The 15,280-nt window shown below is 48.1% G+C and overlaps 1 protein-coding gene across 5 annotated transcripts in view; it reads right to left on the reverse strand.

Annotated features, from left to right (window-relative positions):
• The window catches only part of LOC144734162 (serine-protein kinase ATM-like), a 71,141-nt gene extending 56,116 nt beyond the window's left edge, over positions 1 to 15,025 (reverse strand). For 3 of the 5 annotated variants that reach the window (XM_078616235.1, XM_078616234.1, XM_078616232.1), the window contains exons 1-11: positions 14,898 to 15,025; positions 12,099 to 12,199; positions 10,969 to 11,081; positions 10,252 to 10,403; positions 9,104 to 9,268; positions 8,284 to 8,446; positions 5,973 to 6,217; positions 4,393 to 4,574; positions 2,785 to 3,059; positions 1,876 to 2,050; positions 275 to 456 (exon numbers count right to left, since the gene is read on the reverse strand). In XM_078616235.1, the coding sequence (XP_078472361.1) occupies positions 275 to 456; positions 1,876 to 2,050; positions 2,785 to 3,059; positions 4,393 to 4,574; positions 5,973 to 6,217; positions 8,284 to 8,446; positions 9,104 to 9,268; positions 10,252 to 10,403; positions 10,969 to 11,081; positions 12,099 to 12,164 (1,718 nt within the window). In that variant the 5' untranslated portion in view covers positions 12,165 to 12,199; positions 14,898 to 15,025. Of the gene's footprint in view, positions 1 to 274; positions 457 to 1,875; positions 2,051 to 2,784; positions 3,060 to 4,392; positions 4,575 to 5,972; positions 6,223 to 8,283; positions 8,447 to 9,103; positions 9,269 to 10,251; positions 10,404 to 10,968; positions 11,082 to 12,098; positions 12,200 to 14,080; positions 14,878 to 14,897 lie in introns of those variants that run through there. The other 2 variants (XM_078616236.1, XM_078616233.1) reach the window with 2 other exon arrangements.
• Between the last annotated feature and the right edge of the window lie 255 nt (positions 15,026 to 15,280).

Below are 15,280 nucleotides of genomic sequence, written 5' to 3' on the forward strand. Positions count from 1 at the left end.
AAGGAAACAGAAAGAGAATAAGACCTAACATAGAATGCTTTGACGACACGGAGAGATTGGTGCCAGGAAGATGTGCACTACTTGAACATATTAGCACAAGAAAGAGGAAATTGGTAAGAAATGACGAAATGTGATGGCGATGATGAATCTGCGCTTGCCAGCTCTGGTGGTTGTGGTGGTCTGGACAGCGATTGCGATGACCGTGTCGAGCAGTTGCGGCATGCTGTGGTGGGAAAGGTTTCGGGGGGTGGGGGGGGGTAAGTCAGGGTCTCACCGCGAGGGCCGGCAGGTGAGCAGGGCACGCCAGGCGTCCGGCTCGGGGGGCACGAGTCCGCGCTGCAGCAGCGTCGAGAGCAGAGCGAGCGCGCGGGTCTCACACGCGGGCGCCGAAGGGAGCGAGCGCAGTGCGAGCGACCACGACGTGCGCCACACACGGCGCTCCTCCACACCCACATCCTGGGCAGGAGGAAGCGCAAATGGACACGCGGGAACGATTTGGAAGCTGTCGGAGGCATGTTATAGTGTGCTGATCTTTAAAGGTGCATTGAAAAATGTTGATACTCCTGCTGATACAGCTATGGCTGCAAAGTTTGGTCGTACACGTTATGTATATCGCTTATTGTTAAATTTGAATCACAGTTCCTATGATCACTGTTACATTGTTTTTATAGCTTTATTTTGGCGATTTCCAAAACGTATGTAGCCATGTTTGTTTGTTGAAGTACAGTGTTAGCCTGATAACTTTAATCGAAATTGTCTTATGGTCAGTGGCGGCTCCTGCAAAATCTCTCAGGGGGGGCAAATGTCTGGATGATTGATAAGGATAAGGTCCACCCATGCAAAGGATAAATTAACAGTTTAAGCATGTAAAGGCAACTTCACTTCTTTAATATTAATGAAAAATAAAGTGACTCTTACAATACATCTTGTTTGTTTCTATACTGACTATTAATACAATCCACTCATGTTTCTTTTATTAAAGATTCCACTAGGTGGCGACAAATAATTTTGTTGGATGAAACGTGCTTACGTATGATGACTTAAGCACGTTAGTGCGAGCCCTCCCGGAAGCCATAGAGAATGCATTGCAGCGTCCCCCGTTCGAAAAAAACCATCTTTGAATGTAAGTCTATGGGACCACTCGGGGCGATTCTCAGCCGGAGGGAAATCGCCCAAAAAGAGGCGGTACTCCACAGAACGTAGCATGACGCTGATTGGACTATATCCAGAGGCACAGTGACGGCTAGCGTGACTCTGTGGTTGAATGACATTGGTGGTGCGTCGCCCAATCGCCCTAATGAAGAAACCGCCCCTGCTTATGGTTGTTATTGTTTGACTTGCATCCCACTGGGATTTTTGCACACAGCGTTGATTTACGGTGGTTTTTTTCTGTAAGGCTTTGCTGTTTTTTCCTGGATTTTTCTGTTGCGTGTAGTCACTTGAAGATGTTCACAGGCCTCTACCTAATACATGAAACTGAAAGGTGGCCCGTTAAAGTCTGATTACGTGGCATTGGGAAGCCACTGGAGCTATGCACTTTTAAATCTAGATTTAAAACTAATTTATTTATAACTTCTTTTTGTGTTTAGTTTTTTTGTCCTTTATCCACACCTCCGATTCACAGGGTTGGCTACGTACGGTGCAAAAGAGGTTTGGCATACATTAGATTCGGTGTGGCTTCCTTGTTCAAACGTCTCTGGCCAAGGTGGTCTGGTGGCTAAGAGGACTACAATTACAATAGCAGTAGGCAGGAATCGAAGCAGGTGTGTGTATGATGAAAGCTTGAGAGAAAACTCTCAATACGAGGATAACCTGGAAGACCACACAGAGTAACATGCTTTTTTTTTACAATCTCTGGCACGAATGGGAACTCACCACCGGCTGTATTTTGGCAAACTGGTTCAGGCACAGCAAGGACAGCCGTGTCCGGTCATCTCCTTGGCGACGCCGGGAGGCCTGCAGCCGATTTAGAGTGGTTACCGTGGCAACCAGCTCACTCCTCGGCAGGCTGTCGGGGTGCCTGTCCAAGAGACGGTTCATGATCTCCAACCTAAAGCCACAGACAGAAAAGATAGCTTCTATACTTGTTTATGTTTTGTAATGATAGTCCTGAGCCAGCAGTATATATACCATATTCCCATACACCAGACTGTATTAATTGTAATAACCCCAGAAGTATGATAATGATGGCAATCATGGTGATATCGATTCCACTGCTGACGATGACAACACAGGGGATGAGCTCACTTTGGACTGGCAATTTGAAATCAAAATCTAATGAATTAACCCTGGACAGTAGTTGAACTCGAGTAAAACATAACTCTGTTTGCCATGCAGGTGACAGTCTCTCACACACACACACGGCGACATCTCTGCGAGATCCACTGACCCCACCACCACATGGCTGCTTTACCACAGCAGTTACACCCAGCCAAGGCAATTACTTTCTCACTCCACTGCTGGTGGAAGATTCTACACTGTAGGGAGCCCTCCAAAAGGGTATATTGGCCTACTCATCCACGCTGACCGGACATCTTTGAAGAGGTGAGGATAGCCTCACGTCATCCCACCACACACGACCTAATGAGCAAATGTGGTGTATACATTTATTCTGCTGTGTTGATTAAGACAGTGGAAAATTTAAAAAACATGCACCACTGTTGCAACTGCTGCACCAGAAAAATGAACAGGCAACGTCTGGATTTACATCCAGTATGATAACCATCGCACGCCGAGAGCATCCATCTCCTTATTTAAGTAAAACAAAAATGAAAGAATTCCCACCAGGGCAGGACTTCCCCATCGACCTGTGACTTGAGCAAAGTTTCCCTCAGCGCCTCCCAGCCCAGGTCCACCCTGCGCCTCTTGCTCGCCACGTCACGCGTGTCCCACGAGCTTCCCCGTCGACGGCTCGCTCCCGAGAGAGTGCCGTCACTGCCCCCAGAAGCGACGCCGCTGTTCGCGTGGCCCCTGTCACCACTGGTAGCAACACCGTTGCCGCCACTGTCACCGCCACCGGCTTCAATCATTTCCAGAACGTTTGTCTCCGAGTTGAACAGCTGCCAGACCAGAGACATGCCATTTGTAAATACACGCCGGATGACATGCAGCGAACCACTCTGGACAATGCATGAAAGAGCAACCTTTCGGTGTTGGGTAAGAGTTGTCCACTCGAAGTGACCAAGTATTATGTGGCATGTTGAACTTTGTTCGCAACGTACGTTGCCAACCATTCAAATTGGAGGGAAGGACAACTAACTAAATACAAAAAGCAGTTCTAAGTATTGTTGATCATAATCAACAATATATATAGACACAGACACAATTTCAACTGAGAAGATAGGTACAAACTTGGCAATCATTGGAAGGACGTTATCAACCAGTTTAAGTCATAACTGGCTTGATTTGAAGTTTTCGTGACTGCAGGAATCCAAACTCTTTGGTTCTTTCGGTAAAGTCACGTTGGTAGAGAAATAAATAATAAATCACGAGGTTTCGATCGCAACACAAGCAATCGTCATCAGGTAGAAAGTTACAGCGGTAGAACTGCTGAACAAGAAACGGCTGCTGCAACACGAGGTAATATATAGGTTTGAGGTGGGTGTCAACCAAGGGTAAGTAGGCGGGGTCATAGATGGAAAGGAGTGCCGTCGCCGCACGCACAGAAGCTGCGTTAATGGGAGAGATTGGCATGTCAGTGTCAACGAGTTGAATGGGAAGATAGCGTGTCTGTGTCAGAGGACTGGGCATAGCGCCACCTCGTGGGCAACACAAGCTGCGGCGTTGGCTGCTGCACGGAGAGGCCAGCGTATCTCTCACATTAACATAGCCACCCACGCACTCGTCGCCGCGCTCTGATCTCACATTAACATGCTAATTTCTCACATTAACATCACTAGCCCCGCCCACTTTGTTTATGAACCTAAGATTACTACACCCTATACAAACAGTCTGCATTCAGCAGCTTTCCTCCTGATAACGATCGCTTGTGTTGTGATCGAAACGTCGTAGTTTTTTGTTATTTTCCTTGAACCACCTACGTGACTTTACCGAAAGACCCAAAGAATAACAATTATTTTCTTGAATTACTTTATCCCTAGATATAAAATATGTGTGATAGCAAGGTTACGGTGGCAGTTTTACGAGAAAATGTTTCCTCAAGAACGATAATATTGTATGTTTAGAGAATATTATTTGGGGGAAAAAAAGTTACGTGATATTAAACATCCACGGAACAGGAAAACAAACAGGAAGAATATGTATAAAACAAGAAGGATTTACGCTAAGATTTCAGCCCATGGAAGATACTGCTCCCTGTAGAGTCTGGTAGAATTTTCAATCCCAAACAGAACCGACCAATCCCCGTGGCTGGTGGGCTAACGCAGGGGACACCTGATGGCAGACGTGAGCGGCAAGGTCAGCGAAGGCTGGCGGGAGGGAGGGCGCGGACCGAGCAGGCCGCCCAGGGCCCGAGAAGCGGATGCGACCTCCCATCTCCTTCAGCTCCGAGCACACCGCGTCGTACAGCTGGGCCAGCACGCGATGCCAAGCGGCGATGTCGCCCGCAAGTGCACCTACGGCGGGTTGGAGCGGGGCAGAGCAGAGTGGAGCAGAGCAAGGTGGAGCGGAGTGCAGTGGGGTGGAGTGGGGCAGAGCGGGGTGGGGTGGGTTGGAGTGGGGTGGAGCAGGGTGGGGCAGGTTGGAGCGGGGTGGAGCAGGGTGGGGCAGGTTGGAGCGGGGTGGAGTGGTGGAGGGTGGAGCAAAGCGAAGTGGAGCAGGGTGGAGCGGGGTGGGGCGGAGCGGGGTGGAGCAGAGCGGAGCGGGGTGGAGCAGGTTGGAGCAGGTTGGAGTGGAGTGGGGTGGAGTGGAATGGAGTGGAGCAGAGCGGGGTGGAGCGGGGTGGAATAGAGCGGGGTGGGACAGAGCATGCTGGAGCGGGGTGGAGCGGGTTAGAGCGGGGTGGAGCGCGGTGGAGTAGGGTAGAGCGGGGTAGAGTGGAGAGGGGTAGAGTGGAGCGGGGCATAGCAGGTTGGGGCATAGCAGGTTGGGGCATAGCAGATTGGGGCAGGGTGGAGTGGGCTGGAGTGGAGCGAGGTGGAGCGGGTTGGAGTGGGTTAGGGCGAGATTGGGGTGGAGCGGGGTGGAGCAGGGTGGAGCGGAGTGGGGTGGAGCAGGGTGGAGCGGAGCGGGGTGAAGCAGATCGGGGTGGAGCAGGGTAGAGCGGGGTGAAGTGGGGACGGCGGCTCTGAATGAGACATCTGCATGATTAAGCCGGTGCCGTTTGAGGTGTGGTGGTGAAGGATTTGACAACAGAAGTTGCTATATATACTACATGAATTGATCTTTGGTGGTACGTTAATATTGATTTGAAGCTTTCGTGACTGCAGGAATCCATACTCTTTGGTTCTTTCGGTAAAGTCACGTAGGTAGAATAATAATAGATCGCGACGTTTCGATCGCAACAAAAGCAATCGTCATCAGGTGGGACAACCATATCAAGAAAAAAAAGCTGTGGTTGTCCCCCCTGATGACGATTGCTTGTGTTGCGATCGAAACGTCGTGAAATATTATTTCTTTTATTTTTCTACCTACGTGACTTTACCGAAAGAACCAAAGAGTATGGTACGTTAGTATTTTAAGATACATTTTTTTGATAATTTTATATATATAATGCAATGTGTTTTTTTTTAAGTTGTGTCTAAAAGCAAACCAATTAAAACCAATGGAACGTGCGGAGATCAACTCGGATCAATATAGTCCCAGTAAGATCCTTACAACAGACCCGCCAGCATCACAAAGACCAAATTCAATTCACATAGATCCAATGGAATCTGTAAAGACCCTCTGCAATGCTCATTACAGCGAGGATGGATTTAACTGTGTTGGTCAATTTGGGGATGGGCACAACTATTAATTCTCTGCGAACTAGCGAAATGTTCATTAAACATCCGGGGAAGCCAATGGGGACACACCGTGGTGAGCGTGGCGTGCCCCGCGCGGGTGGTGGGCGCTCATCTGCAACAGGAAGAACTCCCAGAGGACGCGCTTGGCAGAGCTGCAGGGCCGCGTGTTGAGCCACACGTAGAGCAGCGCGGCGCCCGACTCCTCGCCCACGCGGCACAGCAGCCGCCGCCGCCCGTCGTTGGCGCCGGCGGCACGCAGGAAGGCGGTCACCGCTGTCGCGGTGCGTTCCAGAACGTCCGGCGAGCGCTCGTGTCTACGCTAGTGCGAAACCCACGGATGGCAACTTCAAGCAGAGAAGAAAAGTCACGAACGAGCGTGAATTTTGCAATGCTTCCCCGACGTGTTTGTCCGATGTCGAAATGTGTAATGTCACCTTCTAAGCTGCATGACAAGATGGGGTCATGTGTGATGACACTATCGAAAAAGGTGAGGTACATGCACAACATGTGACATAATTGATTTTTTTATTGCCAAATGTTGGGGAAGCATCTGGTCAATTTGATCGATTTTATTTTTTATAGGCCGAATCCCTAATATCAACACAACTTCATATTGCAATGTCATATAATCAGATCCCATATTATAGACAGAACGATTGCCTTAATGCTGTCAATCTTAGTTATAAAGTATTTAAAAAAGTAAAATAAAAGACACACTAATATGTCTTGCTTTAAAATACAAAGGTTGCTTTGATATGCTTTCTACAATAATGTCCCTTATCCAGAAAGAGCCTCGCTGAATCTCAACACTCCCTATCAGTAGAGTTTTGCATTGGGAAGTTTGGCTAATTCCATTTTGAGTGTTTGGCAGGTGAGAGGAAACTCGGGTACCCAGAAAAAAATCCATGGATATAAAGGCATAGTCCTCAAAGCCCAGAGATATGATCAAGATTCAAATCCTGTACTGCCATCCCCTGGGCACCTCGCAGCCCAATCCTACAACACCTGGTATGACCACCTGGCAGCCTCTTATCCAAGTATCAACCAGAAATGTGAAAAGATTGGGTGCATTCAGGTAGATTTAGTTGTAGACCTTAAAGTTTGATGAAGCAAACACACAGCATGTTTGTGTAGTGACTTGCAGTGTCATTACTGGATACACACACACACACGCACATGTGTGACATCACCATGCGGGGGAGCGTCAGAGAGCGTCACTACCACACGGGTCTACACACACACACATGACATCATCCCGTCTGGAGGCAGGTGTGACGTCAGGGCCGGTTGACGGATCGGGAGACCGTGGGTGAGGCCACGGGGGTTGTGTAAGGCCGTGGCACTCTGAGTGAACCTGGCTGGACACGTGACCGGATAAAGGTGGGGGCCAGGGGCCCGGGGGGCACCTTGGGGGGCCACGTGGACAGCCGAGGAGCTTCGAGAGGGTTCTCGAAGGAAGGCGTGACCGGGGTGGGGCCCGGACACGCCGAGGCCCATATAAGCAGCCTTCCCACCGGGTTCGGGGCTGCTCGTGTCAAGAAAGAAGATGCATCGTGAAAACGCCTCTTAAGAAGAGTCAAGCCTCCAGTCAGCGGATCCGCCAGTAGCCCACCTGGCTGGGCCACACTAGTGTAACTGAGAGTCCGTGTTAGCGAGTGATGGTGTGTGTTAGTTAGAGCAGGTCGGTGGTTACCACCCTATGTTAAGTGGAACGTGTTGGTGTTAATAAATAGTGTTGCCTCCCAAGAAGTTGTGTGCGCTTATCTGAGCCCATTAAATTTGTATAGGATGTGCGGGGGTGGGGGGTAGAGGAAGAAAGATGAATAGTGTCAGCATTACCAATGAGCCATAATCATCCTGGCCTTCACCATGGGAGTGTTGAATTTCACTCCTGGCTCAGAGCCACCAGCTGAGATTGCTTCTTTGTGCAGGGAGAAAGTTGGATTTTAATCGCAATCTTAAGGGTGTCGTCTATGGCTCTATAAGCCTTGAGAATTACCACCTTGAACAAACGTGCGAGTGGAAGATGATGCAGATACATGCTGGAGTTTTAATTTGATAACATATCGACGAGTGCGCCATCCGTGCATACCCTGGCGGTATCGCTGTAATCCATACAGCAACTACTGCCGCCTTGGAATGGTTAAAGACCTTAACATTCAAATATGACATATATAGAAACTGTTGCTTCCATGCCATATGAAAGAAGAAGAATCACAATCAGTGTGGCTAAAGTGGCTGCATTAAAGGGTACAAAGTTTGTGGGTCATTTCACAGTGGTAGGTCTCATTTGGCTGCAGGCTATATGAGGAGATGTGCCACGGACTAGGCCATCGTTTTCTACCCATGTTCTCGTCTGATGTGTGCGCTTAATGCTGACCGCAGGGCATGCAGGGCGCGCAAAGAGAAGCACGGGAGGTCTTGATAGGGTGTGTCGCATTGGAAGCTGCAGGCAGAGAGCAGCAACCGCACAGCGAGGGCCAAGACAGCGCGGTCCAGTTCCTCTTTGCTCTCCAGCAATCGGCAGCACAGCTTCTGCAGGTCTGGTGACAAGTCCGCAGAGACAAGTACATGTGCAACACTTCAGTCAAGAAACAGCCTTTCTATCCACTCACTGCCCTTTGTCAATCTACTGGATGCGGGGGTTGTTTGACCGTACTTCATCATGCTGAAGTAGACTACAACAATCGATGTTGCCGCTATGCCCTCTGCTGTGCACAAATTACCCCACCAAACTATGTTTTTTTTATTTTACCAGGTAGGCCCACTGAGCTATATAGCTCATATTCAGAAGCGACTTGGTAACAAATGATAGCTCAACGAAGTGACTTATTAAGCGGAAATCTATAGCAGCCAAATACTCTAAACATGTTTCGAAATGTGGAGGCAAAAACCGGAGGATCCAGAGAAAAATCCAAGCGACCACGGGGAGAACATGCAAACTCCAAATATACAGGCGTCAGGGTCGGGATGGAACCCACGACCGCCCGTATACCAGGCAAGGTAGTTAACATCTCGTCACCCTGGAGTCCCTATGCCATGTTGGTCACCGATCAAAGCGGTATAGAGGCTGGACTTGCTTAGCTTCCAAAGATGACAAGATTGGGCGCGTTTCGGGTGATCTTGTCATGGGGAAGGTGCTGCGCATCTGCAATGTGAAAGCAGCCCCTTCCTCACTGCCACTTCCGATTGTGTCGTACCTGCCCAGGTGGACGCGGTGATTTCACACCAGTAGCGTCGCACGGAGAGAACGTCGCGTATGAGCAGCATGATGTACTCGGAGCCAAACTGCATCCGAGCGCACTTGTTGCTCAGGGTTTCCAGGACGTGGCGCACCAGCTCTGAGCACTTGAGTCGCGTACCACCTGGCAGAGGGATTTGACCTTGCATTTTTTTAATTTGAATTAAATGGTTCAACCAAAACGATACTCACCAATACAAATGACAACATTCAACATTATTCTTAAATTATATTAGTGTTAATCTACTACCCAGACATACTACATTACTTACAGGTTTCCCATTTGTCAGGGCAGCAGCAGGAGATAAAATAAGCTGTTGTCGACTGTGTTCTGACTCCCTCTAACACCTTGGCTTGTGTTCCTATATTTCTCCAAGTTCCCCACTCGTTTGATCAAAAGTGGCTCTTGAGGACACATCCCCAGATCTGCAGCTAGATTTTGTGATGTAAATAAACACCCAGGACATTTATGTTGGTCCTTAACAGGGAAGAACACTAACATATTGCACACATGAGCAGCAAAGTACACTTTGAATTTGATTATTATTTACACATTATCTGACATATGCCACCTAGGCAACACAATAATATTAAGATGGATGTTAATTTTCCTTTAGAGATGACTTGGGCAATAGCACAATTAAGATGACCAGAAGTTCAGTTAAAAAAATCATCACTCATCACCAATCACCCAGAATACACCCAAATATGTCAGAGTTTGCAAGCTAAGCAAAGTTGAGCCTGGATGATTATTGGATGGGTGACTACCGTGGACACCAGTTTGCCCCAGGCAACTGCAGGACAATACTATATGGTCGTTAGCAGAAGGCAGAGGAACAAATACATTGTTGTACTATGAGTCTATGCTCCCACATCTAAACTCCTTGCCTTTACCAACCTGCACCTCCAATTAGCACGGTTGGCTATGTACAGTGTGAAAGACGTTCAACTTACATAACATACATTCACCGACGAGCGTGAAGTATGATAAAATAACCCCCACAAATCCCTACTGCATGGAGAGGCCCTAATCCAGCAGTGCACTGACAGCAGGAGTGTATACGACGGACAAGTAAGCGGATTGGCTCCAGGCGTGTGTGCACGCACGTCGGTTGGCGATGCGCACAAAGCGCTTGCAGAGCGTGACGACTTCGCGGCTCCGCGCCTGCCGGTTGCTGCGTGCAGTGGTGGAGGTGGAGGCAGTGGAGGCCGCTGTCTGTAGAGCATCAGTCTCCCGCTGCATGTAACGCTGCACAAATCTGACGCACGCAAGCGGCCCCCGTTATCTCTGTCTTAAGATATCCGCGTGTTTGTGTTTTGTACGATTGTGAAGCGTATTAACAGGGTCACAGGCTTTAACACAGGGGTGTGGAATCTTTTCTAAGGGACAGATAGAATTTTCAAAAGCTTTCGATGGATCACACACTAACACACATGCCATTCATTAGAAATATCCAGCCTGTCTGTTCCCCTCCTCTGCTTTAGGGATTCATGGTTTCATGATAAACACTGTCCATGTCATCATGAAACCATTGTTATAACATAATTATTGTCATTTTCAATCGCCCTCGTGAGCCAGATTACTTTGTTGAGACTATAAGAGCAGACGTAGGTTGGGTGTTAACTGTACTACAGCTGAAAATTCTATAAAAAGCAAGTGTGAAACTGGCATTAACATTAAGGGTCACAATGATGTATTCGCCTTAATTGCGGGATGGTGACGTACACGGAACACCAAAATTGCAATACGTTGTTGACGCATTACAACCAGGTGGTGGCTAAATCATTCCATTTAACGGGAAGCACAGACAAAGTAGTGCTCACTTGAAGACAGCATCCCAGGTGAGGCCACGAGGAGGCCGCAAGTCTGAGCACCGGTCCAGCTCCGCGATAACGTCAGGGAGCACGATCAACCTGCTGAAGCGCTCCGCCTCCTTCTGCTCCGATCAGACAACACAGGGCCACGTGGCCAATCAGGTGGCATCAACTGGCAGGACCAAGTGGAACTTCGAGTGCTTGCAGTGTTTGACCGAAATGTGCAACTAAATCTATTGGTTGAATCGCTCGGCCTCTGTGTACAGTCCTGTTGATAACCCGCTGAATGAGGGCCTCCCTATGTCCATGCGCGTCATGAGCGTTATTTAACCATATTTCAAAAGGATGGTCAGAGCAGGTTAAAGTGGAGGAGCAAAGATGTGGAACATACAACTACATACAGCACAACAATGGATATTCCTGCACTGGCCTCTGCTGCATTATCTAGGCTCAACTCTCCTTAGCTTCCAAGATCTGATAAAATTAGGCCCATTTCAGGTGATATGGCCAGAAACCCTTGACCTATTAGTACTTATTAGTAAGTACTTTCCACCAACCATATAAGTGGGGTAAAATGTGGGTACTCCCACCTCATCCAAGATACCTCACCCACATGGAAAAGTCGGGTAAATACCCTCTAGAAGGGATCTATAGAGTTTACTCTAGTGGAGGCCCTGCCGCCAGCAGAGGAAAGAGCAAACAATTGCAGGGCTGCACCTTTACCTTTTACTAATGAAATCTACACAATACAGCGAAAATATATCAATTTTACAATTTTACACATTGTTGGTAACGAATTGGCACATTTTGACCAATTTTTTTTTATCATAACCAACGCATGCCAAAGCACAAATTTTGTTCTATGGCTTTCAGCTCCGTCTAATCTGGGCGAAGAAATTTAATGGCCATGCGAGAGCATCAGGTTACGACAGGGGTCGGCAACCAAAACAACAGGAAGCATTTTTCAAATTTGGTTAAAAAAAACTCAACATTTCAAGAGCTGCAATACATGTGAATAAGGGACAGTGGTCCTTAATAGAGAACGTCATGAGGCAGTCCTTAAAGAGCCGCATGCGGCTCCGGAGCCACAGATTGCCGACTCCCGGGTCAGGTGAAACAGGTGGGCTGTGGTAGCTTGCCTTGCGTTCTGTCACTTTCTCTCCATCCAAACGCTGGCAGCACTGTTGGAGATCGCGAACGGCCATGCTGACATGTGACTCTTTATGTGAGCACCTCCACGCTTACAAGAAACAAGGACAGGCAGTCGTCATTATAATAACTTTTTATACATATCGAGAACACGCTTCTAAATTCATAAGAAATGTTTTGGGTTAGATCGCGTAAATATAAATGTGTCGTAAACCCACCAGCACCCAACAAAGCCAATTAGTAAGGTTTGTCATGTAAACAAAATGTGCCAATTAGTTAAAACTTCGGCACACCGCCGGTGTAATAAAGAAAATCCACAAATTAAAAAATTGGGTACGACGTTTTGCTAGTGAATACAACCAGCTTCATCAGGCGATTTGCCAAAATTGACAAATCTGACAATTCTGGCGACACTTTTATATTTATAGGACCGAAACCAAAACACTTTATGAATATTGGTCACGAAAGCCTACGTTTAAATTTAAGCTTCTAAATGTGACAAATATAGAGGATGCACATTTGCATTGTGCGTGAGCGTGTCGGGTATGTTTTACATGACCGCATGCGTCACCTAAGCCAGTGTTCTTCATTGCAAGACCCGCGGGCCACTGGTGGCCTTTAGTGCGGCCTCTGACGTGCGGCCCCCGACAATACATAAATGTGAAAACACCTTTTGCAGGTGGTGTGGTGGCCCTCGCACTGATCTATTATCGGTGAAAGCAGCCCCCCTCTGAAAACTAGTTCAGAACACTGATCTCAGCGTCCCTATGACACGTCCTCAACGAGTGGACGGCTATATGCACATGGCAAAAATGTGTGCGCACATTTGCGCTGTGCGCGAGCGCGTCGAGTGTGCGTTACACGCACTCCTCCGACATGATGCCACGTTGCGAATAGTCGAGGGGAAAAGCGGCGTGAAACTTGAAAAGGTATTCAAATTCAAAAATTTCGAATAATCGAATTTCGCGAAAGAAAAATCCTCGAATGAAGAGGTTTTAATGTGCTGATGCAAACCTGTACAAAGCTGCTTTACATTTATTTTTATTAAAACAGTAACGAAGATGCAAAGCATCTGGATAAACTCTTATATGGGTAGACTTAATTGCACATGTAGAGCCCTTTCGTAGAGAATTTCCACGACTGGAAGGGGGTCTCCCCACGCTGTGCGGGGAGGTGGCAGTTATCTTCCCATACTTCACCACGCCGGTCAGTGCATCTTGGTGAAGGCGGGGAGCATAGACATGAAAGCATAGTACGGTACAATAGATTTTTCTTCACTGCCCTTCTGCTGCTCACTAAGCAGTTCCGCAGCCGCCTAAGGAAATTTGGCATACAAGGTAGAGGTCGCCTATACAACCACTATAGCACTGAAACAGCCTTAGTAAGAAGAATTAATGATCTCCTAATTGCTGCTGATAAAGGTTCTCCAAGTGCTCTCCTCCTTCTTGACCTAAGCGCAGCCGTCGACATAATTGATCTCAATATCTTACTCAACTGATTGCCAGTCTTCATGGGGATCTCAGGCACCACGTTGAAATGGTTCAACTCCTATCTCTCAAACCGCATGCAATTTGTCAAAATGGGCACCTATAAATCCACAACTTAGTTCCTCACGGCGTTCCTCAGGGATCAGTATAAAGCCCCATCCTATTCTGTTTATTTGGCCCCATTGTAACTTTATTACGACACCAAGGGCTCAGCTATTACTGTTACGCAGATGACAATCAGATATACCTACCTGGATGTCTCAAAACTTCCTTTAAATGGATGATAAAACACAGCATATTTTAATTCGTACATCACATCAGGTATCCAAATAAATCCCTCTTAACTTGGTTATTGATGGTTGGAACGTGCATCAAACACGTGAGGTCAACAATCTTGGTGTCCAAACTTTATCCTTTCAGTCCCATGTCAACAGAACCGTGAGGACCTCTATCTGGTATCATCTTGGAGGGTCACACACACACACCTGTGTTCCTGTCCCTTCACCGACTCCCTGTCTGTGCTCGCAGACTTCCCCTTGCTGGTGTTCAAGGCCTTGCATGGACTTGCTCCTCCCTACATGAATGCCTCCTTCAGCCGTATCCATATCCCATCGGGGTCACGAAGACCCTCAGATTGTGCACTGACCGCGGTCCCACGGCCGAGGCTTGACGCGTGATCGTCGCTGCCTTTGCACCTCAACTCTGGAGCTCGTCGCCTTCGAAGTCACGAAGCCTTCAGAGACACTGCAAATACTAACATCGCCACTAAAAACGTTATCTGTTTAAAGTGGCTTTTTCTCTTTTAGTTATCTTCAAAGTCTTCCTCACGTCTTCTTTCCTTGGTTGATGTCAAACATATTTCCGTCTTTCTATGCACAGTGCTTTATAAATTCAAGTTCTTACTGATCGTATGCCAAAGGACATAAACACGGCAATGTGGCCGAATGTAACCACGCGTCTTCACAATTATCACGACAACGTGAAGCGGCAGACAGACGAGGTCTGTGACGCTCGCGCGGTTCAACGAAGCTCGCGAACGTCTCCATCACTGCAGCGCGTCACCTCGTGCATGAAGGCGATCGATGACTCATCGATGCATCCCTCTCACCTCGTTACAGAGAGGCGATCGACACTGGCTCACCATCAACATCACCGTGCCCGTCACTCACGAAGAGAGCGAAACTTTGCAACGCGCGCCAACTTAGCGTCAACAACGCGAGGTGCTCTCTGCAATCAGTAACCCGGGGGGTTCTTCACACGCCGCAAGCACGCGGCAGAATGCGTGACAACCAAGCAACTTACACGTCAACCATCAAGGCGCCAAGAGCCCACGAGAGAGACACAGAGAGACAGAGAGAGACACAGAGCGAGCGAGTGGTGTTGTGCTTGTTCGACTCCACCAGAGGAGGAGGAAGCTTCTGGCTCTGGACTCTTGAGGGGGCGGGGGGAGGGGGCGGGGCCTCGATTCGTAGCACGCGCGGTGATGACGTCAGTGCGGGCTTCCCTCGCGAAACGGCAACACCCACAACGTCACAGCAACACAGATACCAACAACACATAACATGTAACACACTACATGTAACAACAACACTACATGTAACACACATGTAACAACAACACATGTAACAACAACACACTACATGTAACAGCAACACACATGTAACAGCAACACATGCTTTCACAAC

This window comes from Lampetra planeri, chromosome 50, assembly GCF_965212315.1.
Source record: "Lampetra planeri chromosome 50, kcLamPlan1.2.h2, whole genome shotgun sequence".
Lineage (NCBI taxonomy): Eukaryota > Metazoa > Chordata > Hyperoartia > Petromyzontiformes > Petromyzontidae > Lampetra > Lampetra planeri.